This window comes from Penicillium solitum (genome assembly GCF_028829755.1).
Source record: "Penicillium solitum strain IBT 25940 chromosome Unknown utg000004l_segment0_segment0, whole genome shotgun sequence".
Lineage (NCBI taxonomy): Eukaryota > Fungi > Ascomycota > Eurotiomycetes > Eurotiales > Aspergillaceae > Penicillium > Penicillium solitum.
Window position 1 is genome coordinate 1,805,521 of NW_027072124.1, and position 7,829 is coordinate 1,813,349.

The window sequence follows — 7,829 nt, forward strand, 5'->3', positions numbered from 1 at the left end:
ATATGTAACAAACTTGAATGGCGTCTGCATTACTCCTGACCTAAATTTTGAGATTCCATGCCCAAATTGTGGTAGGCACACACATACAGCGGCAGTCATATTTTGCTTTACTAGTAGACGTTAGGTGGAAGTATAAAACGTCTTGGTGATCGCACTTCGAACTACCTAGATACTTCCAGGGAATCTTCATTTTTCTTTCTTCCTTTCTCATATTCACGTTAGTCTCCGGAAATGCCTTTTGGGACTCTCTCAGTCAACGCCAATGCGGTCCCTCAATTTGCTCCTCCATACACGGTGAAGACCCAAAGCTTCAGCGACATCACCCTCATTAAGATTGCTTACCGGGTCACTTCTGCGAGTATTAGCCATTTGGTTCCCGACGTCCTTGGGCTGGAAAATGAACCATTGGTCAACGCTATGCTAGTCGAATATGGCATAGGCACCCTCGGCACCTACAAAGAGTATGTTCACTCTGTCGAAGTGAGTTACAAAGGCAAAATGTTCGATTACTGTCTCTCTGTGATACTGGACAATGAATCCGCCGTCGTCTGCGGTCGTGAACAATGGGGCTTTCCCAAGCGTTTCGGGCACATTTTTCTCAACATGCACACCGGATCCCACATAATACAGGGTCATGCCGAGAGGCCTCTAGGACAGAAACTCGTCAATTTCAATTTTGCACCCTCGCGTCTCCTTCCTGCTGTGTCAAAGACTATCTCGGCATTAAATCTTCGTGTCATTCCCTCACCGCTAGCAAACCATCCGCCATCGGTTAAGGAGCTAGTGCCTGCCACCATTGACTTTGAAGCGAAGGAGGTCTGGCTCGGGACCGGTTCTCTCTCTTTCCCTGAGCCTTCCGCGTTCGATCCTCTACATGAACTCAAAATTCTCCGCTATGAGCCATCTGTGATGATCCGTGGAGCGACGTGTGTGCTCAACCACCCTACTGAGGTGTTTCAGCTGTAAATAATGGTTAGCCGTTGTACAGGGGTGTTATGGGGGTTTTATCTACAGCTGCCTGGTGCACTTTGGTTTCGGTATGTAGAAAGTTAACTTCCCATTATTGTCAAAACCAGAATTCCCCGTCACTAAGAACGGTTGATAGCGCTTTACAAACTATGTATCTATAGCACTCTAACGTAATTCCATTTATAATGGGAGAAATCCATTTTCCACGTAATAAGCTTGAATTTCCCTCATTGTGAGAATTCATTTTCTTGCGAAGCCTCCTTGTTCGGATAGACAGGGGAAATCACGCACTGTAACGTATGGGTAGTCCACTAGATCGACATTCTTTTGTCTTCGCCAGAACTCGCACAAAAAGGGGATCGGATCGTCGACAAATATTGTGTGTTCAAGTGGTGCCTGTTTACCGACGCCTTACATGGTGAAACATACTTGGATTGTACGGGCAAACGTCAACACGGTGGTCGCATAATGTCATTCATTGTCCCTCTGGGAATGCGCACCGGAATGATCAGAGATGATCGGACTTGAGATCCAACCAAACCAACTGACAGTTGTAAATACATATTGAATGCGCAAGAAACTCCTATATGTCTACAGCGGCGGTGTATCGGCAAAGATATTACCCATCATCCTGTACAAGCGATCAGTAAGAAGCTCCAGATATCCAAAAAGGCAGAGAGCAACTTACATAGCAGGGTACCGAGCTCCAACGATCTCCGTCTGCTCTACCAAGTCCCGGAGATCCTGCACCTCCTTGTCCGTAAGTTGCAACAAGGCAGACTTAGTGTTCTCATCAACTCTCTCGGTAGACCTGGTCCCTGGAATGGGGAAGATATCGGGTCCCTGAGCAAGCAACCATGCAATAGCAACCTGTGCAGTGGTACTCCCATGTACATGAGCCACACTCTTCAGCCCTTCCACCAGCTTCAAGATTTTAGGGAAGTTCTCCTCCGAGTACTTCGGAATAATGTGACGGAAGTCACCCTCAGGGAAATCAGCGGGAGACTGAAACTGTCCAGTCAATATTCCACGCCCCACGGGGCTATAGGCCACAACCGCGATACCCAACTCGCGGCATGTCTTCAGGAGGTTAACCTTGGGTGACTCGATGTCCAGTGCAAAAGCACTGTACTCCACTTGGTAGGCGGTAATAGGATGGACAGCGTGGGCTCGACGGAGAGTTGCTTCTGAAACTTCAGACAGGCCGAGATATCGGATCTTTCCTTCGCTGTATACTCAAACCATTAGTGATACACTGATGAAGTGAGATTGGAGAACGGGGAAGGGAGAGGATGTAAGGAAGGTAGGGAGGGGGAGAAGGATTATCCTACTTCTTCAACTCCACCATAGCTTCGACGGTCTTCTCAATAGGCGTCACTCCGTCCGCCCGGTGGCAGTAATACAAGTCAATGGTGTCAACACCAAGTCGCTCAAGGCTCTTCGCGCAAGCCTGCTTGACATATTCGGGATCAGAGCGGACAGTCATACCCACATCCGCGTCCCGCTGGAGAGCAAACTTGGTAGCCAGGAAAATATCGTCACGCTTGCCAGAGCGCTTGAACCATTCACCAACAATTTCTTCGCTATCGGAATATAAATCGGCAGTGTCCCAGAACCACTGTCCGGTGGCATGGGCATGCTCTAGGAAAGCGACCTTTTCATCAAGCGTGCCCGCTGGGCCATATATTCCACCGATACTCATCAGGCCCAGGCCAACGGCAGGCACTTTAGGGCCGTCGCGACCGAGAGCTCGAATGGGAATAGACATTGCGTAGAGATTTCAAAATATATTTCAGATGGATTTTATAACAGGTGAACAAACTATAAATGGGAGGAGCTCTTTAAATATGTTCCCACAGGGAATTAAACAGCATTTATTCATCAAGGTTATGAGGGAAAGATTATGCATAACTACATATGTACTCCGTACTGAGCATGAAGTTGGAAGGACCTCGGGAGTCCAGAACGGACTTAACCAAACCCCGGCCTTAGCAGCGGAAGAATCCACATGTACGTACATATGATTGGTGCACCAGAGAACGCCTTACCAGAAATAGCTTAGCGCTGTACACAGGGGCATACCTAGGTAGGGCCAGGGCACAAAGGCCTCTCAATGCGTTGCATTAACGCCGAAAGTACGGAGTTTGTTAGGACGTCATAGAATTTAAGTGTTGCTGAAAGTTACCTTGATTTCTACTGTGACATAATTTGCGGTGTATTTGGTAAAGGACAGTTGTGGAAAGTCTGACTTATATCTTCACGTTGCTATTTCTCATCTACTGTGTCTCGTTGCTACCTAGATATGTATGGCGAAACACGCTTCTCCCTCAATCCCGCCAAACTTCAATTTATGACTCGTAAAGCCCCTTGAACGCACTGTCTGTCTTGAGAAGTACCTCCGGCGTATCAAATTCAATCAATTCACCATTCTGGATCATGGCGATGCGGTCAAAATCAAGGATAGTCTCGAGTCGATGAGCAACGGCCAAGATCGTGCAGTCCGCAAAATCTTCACGAACAACCCGTTGCATCAACGCGTCAGAAACAAAATCCACATTGCTGGACATTTCGTCCAGAATCACAATTTTACTATTACGCAACAGCGCTCGTGCAAGACAAAAGAGTTGTCTTTGACCATGGGAGAAAAAGTTGGCATCTAGAGGGGCGTCGAATCCGCCTTTCGTCTCAACAATATCCCATAGTTCCACACGACGAAGAGCGCGCTCAATCTCTTCAAGGCTGTTGGTATTGGACGGGTCGATATTGGTACGGACAGTGCCGTGGGTGAAAAAAGGCTCCTGTGGAATGGCGTTAAGAGCTGCACGTGTAGTCTGCCGTGGGATGTGTGCAATATCCACGCCGTCAATCAGAATTTGACTTTCTGGCTCAATTTCAACAAGTCGGAACAGGGCAGCCAGAAGTGAGCTTTTGCCGCTGCCACTGCGACCACATATCCCAATCTTTTGACCAGGCTGAATCGATAGGCTCAAATTGCGAAGTATGTGCGGCTGGTCTCTCTTATAAGATGCATAGACATTCCGAAACTCGATCGCACCATTGGATGGCCAGGAGGGCAAATCAAGGCCCATAGCTTGGAGTCCCTCGTTCTCGCCTGGCTTATTCTCCGAGGCGGTATGGGCCACAAAATCTCTAATACGAGCGATAGCCCCAATAGAAGTCTCAAGTTCGGCCCAATTGCGTAGGATCTGTGAAAGCGACTCGCTGAAAGTAATGACATTAAGAATGGCGAGACCAACATATCCAGTGCCAACCTCACTTCGCAATTTGACGACTAGAGCCATCAAGATAGCACCGAGGATAGCCACAGAAAGATCCAGGGCTAGTTCCAACCATCGCTGGATACAGAAAAGTAAATAGAACGGTTTCTGTGACGCGTCAAGTAGGGCCAAATTCTGGTCTTCGAATGCAGACGCCCAGCCAAAGGCACGAATTGTCACTAGGCCAGATAGGCTCTCAATAAATTGAGAGAATAGTGGCGACTTGGCCTCAAGGTCTAGAAGGCGCATCTGGCGTGATGTGCGGAGGTAGAACTTCTGCAACATCCACAAGAAGAGGAAAAATGGTGGTACCACGGCGGCGAAATACCGAGCTGATATGCACATCATAATAGCGGACATGACTCCGCCTGAAAGAGAGAATATGAAATCGAGGGCAGAGTAGGGTAGATCATGATCAATTAAGGTCATATCCTGGCTGAACCTGATAATAGTTGGTGGTTAGGGCTGATCTAGGGTAATTCAAGTAGAATTCGTTTCGGACTCAGTTAAGCTTACCTGTTCATAGTGGTGCCAGTGTCGACCGAAGTGAAAAATGATAAGGGGGCATGCATAACCGAATTTAGAAGACGTTTGTGTAGAGTTTGAGCACTTCGGGGGGCAAAGAACATCAATAAATGGTAAGCACCACCCACAAGCGCAAAGGCCGCGATGATTGACACCAAGGCGTATAGAATGAGGTAGAAAGTATTGACAGCACTGCCCTGGGATTCCAAGGCGCTCACCCAAGATTTAACTAGCAATTCGCTCAGCTTTGAAGCCACTCCTTCGAGGACAAGGAAAGTCATCCAAAAAGCACTGGATGCCCAATGAACCGACCCAAAATAATATAAGTAAAGAGCAAAATCTCCATTTTGTCTGGTCAATCCTCCTTCCATAGCATCATGGTTTCCTTGGTCAGAGACATTGAGTACAGAGTTCGTAGCCTCATGCTGTTGGGGTCTCACTTCATCACTCGCCTGTTCTTTATACTGTGCCTTCAAGTGGGATAGATAGCCACCGCTGGTTTTAAGTTCCTCTAGAGTGCCCTGTTCTGCAATAGAGCCATCGCTTTCCATAGCAACAATATGATCCGCATAAGCAAGTCGCTGCACAGCGTGGGTTGATAGTAACACAGTCGTGCCCATTCGGCGAAACAATCCCTTTCTTGCAAAAAGACTTTTGAAGATATGTTCCTCAGTTTCAGCGTCAAGACCGGACAGGATATCATCCAACAGGATGACACTTTTGCATGCATAAACAGCACGAGCCAGGGCGAGCCGTTGCTTTTGTCCCCCGGACAGAGAAATTCCGGAAGAACCGACTTCTGTGGCTAAAAATTGGAATAAATATAAGCAATAACATAGAGGACCTAGGAGATAGAAGCTCACAGTGGCCATTTGGAAGATTTGCAACGTCCTGATCTAAGCCACATGCACTGACAACCTCATGATACCATGTTTTCGTATAATTCGAGACGCCCAAAATATTATCCCTGAACGACGTGTTTCGGATCCAGGGTGTCTGATCCACGAATGCTGCCTCTCGGTATTTCGTGTATAGGAAGCCTTTTGTTGATGGCGTCTCACCCATAATTCCTTTCATGAGAGTACTTTTGCCACAGCCTGTCGAGCCAATAATGAAACAAAATTGACCTTTCTGAACACTCAAATTGACATCGTGGACCGCAAAAACAGTATCATTGCCCCATGCGAAGCTCACATCCCGGGCGGCAATGACTTCCGATGCTGAATTGTGCCTTGGGGGACTTAGATCTGAGAGTTCTAGTCCTTCCAAACTAGACTGAATGGGTTGTGTTGAGGCTGGAGAATTTTCCAAAATTATGCGATGATCACGTCTACTCTCTGACTGAAGGAACTCTTGGATGCGACCCAAAGACGCCAAAGCAGTGTTCATAGCAGGAATAGCTCGGATGAATGTGTTAATAGGCCCAGCCAGCAGCGAAATTAGAGACAAGGTCGTGTAAACCGAATTCACATTCAACGAATGCCCTTTTTGTGGGATAGTTGTAAAGATGGCGAACGTCAGGGGTGGAGCTAGAAAGTTGAGGCTGTTTGCAAGGAAGACACGCAAAACAAGCAACCTACGAAAGAGCTTTGCCTCCTGAAGCTCACTTATTCTGAGGCCTTGGACGATACCCGCAAGCCAGTCAGTGAAGCCAAGCATCTTGACGGATTTCATGGACCCTAACATGGTGGACGTGACATCAACTCTCGTTTGAATGCTCTTCATCCATATATTTTGGGCATGCCCCATGGATTTTGCCATAGAAATAATAGCGACAGTGGATATGAGAGCTAGAATGGCTGGTACCAGCGCCACAATGCCAAGTTGGAGAGTCAAGAGATAGATAACAATGGCTAGCTCAACGGGTACTCCCCAGATATCGTTGATCAATTGCAAACCATTACAAATGGCTTGAACATCACTGGACATCAGAGTCACTGCAACTGATTCATCGAGGGCTGTGACGCTTAGGTCGACCGTTTTGGAATAAATGATGCCGACCAAACTTCCACGGGCGCTTGTCACGAAGCGAAAGGTCATATGGTAGAAAAAACCATTTGAAACCGCGACACCAAGAAGAACTATGAAAAATGCGCCCGTGAGACCCCAGCCAGTGCTGTCTGGCTGGCCCTCATCATTTGCAAAAGCAATCGTGCGCGTGAGCAGGAAAGGCTGAGTATATCTAAAGCCCATCTGCAACAAACGCGGGACGACGCAAAAAAGCAATGGCTTCAAATTCACACGTAACACTGTCCAGAAAAGAGCTCTTGGTTTGTCGTGTGTCGCAGAACTCCACACATCCTTCATTCGCTGGTGGAGTACCGAGGAGGACATGTCACTATCAATCGGATATAAATCGTGGTTTTGAAGAACACGCTGGAATCCAGATGTCATGAGTTGGTTCAGCCAGAAGAAAAACGATTTACTGTAAATGCCGCTTGTTTCTTCCGGCGACAAATCACGATACGGTCCCAAGAGCAGGTTTCGCTTTTCGACTGCCTCAGCAAGCAGAACCATTACCTTCACGCCGATCATGCTGGAGAATATCCCAGCAATGGATCTATTGCTTGAATCAAGGAATAGTGTTCTGGCGCGAGCGATATCGAATATTAAGGTGAGGAGGATGTAGCCATTGATGATGGGCGATGGGCGAATCGAACGCAGATGCTCAAGCCGCGAAAGCAGACAGAGACCTATACTTGCGATGAAAGCTAGTGCAGACTCGGCAATAGTAGCAGATGTGCGTAGTGATGAATTTAAAACGTGTAGAACCAAAAGCGCCAGATGGATTGCGGCAAACGTGGCCAAGAAAATTGATTTGCTCTCGCGCAAAAGGCCCCCAGAAGATACTTTTGGTCGCTGGCCATAGAGGCTTATGATGCGATATGGTAAAATTAGTAAGAGAAGGGCTGATGGTAGCAAAGAGAGGATAGTGTCTTCGAAAAGTGGCGTAAAGTCGAAGCGTATGGAAGGAGCAGGGCCAAACAATTCCAAGCCAGCCCGAGTGGCTGGCTGAAGGGAACCATTTGATAGGTCACGAACGACAAATCCGGACAT

At 47.5% G+C, this 7,829-nt stretch overlaps 3 protein-coding genes across 3 annotated transcripts; 1 reads left to right on the plus strand and 2 right to left on the minus strand.

Annotated features, from left to right (window-relative positions):
* Positions 1-231: 231 nt before the first annotated feature.
* On the plus strand, positions 232-966 carry N7455_006695 (acetoacetate decarboxylase family protein; the record flags this gene model as incomplete). Its single annotated transcript, XM_040958313.2, has 1 exon — positions 232-966. One exon carries the CDS (start codon positions 232-234, stop codon positions 964-966), a length of 735 nt encoding a protein of 244 aa, XP_040811154.2.
* A 594-nt stretch (positions 967-1,560) lies between these two features.
* N7455_006696 (uncharacterized protein) lies at positions 1,561-2,737 on the minus strand (the record flags this gene model as incomplete). Its single annotated transcript, XM_040958333.2, has 3 exons — positions 1,561-1,600; positions 1,658-2,197; positions 2,301-2,737. The coding sequence occupies 3 exons, from the start codon at positions 2,735-2,737 to the stop codon at positions 1,561-1,563; spliced, it is 1,017 nt and encodes a 338-aa protein (XP_040811156.2).
* A 580-nt stretch (positions 2,738-3,317) lies between these two features.
* On the minus strand, positions 3,318-7,829 carry N7455_006697 (uncharacterized protein; the record flags this gene model as incomplete). Its single annotated transcript, XM_040958340.2, has 3 exons — positions 3,318-4,689; positions 4,764-5,577; positions 5,636-7,829. The coding sequence occupies 3 exons, from the start codon at positions 7,827-7,829 to the stop codon at positions 3,318-3,320; spliced, it is 4,380 nt and encodes a 1,459-aa protein (XP_040811250.2).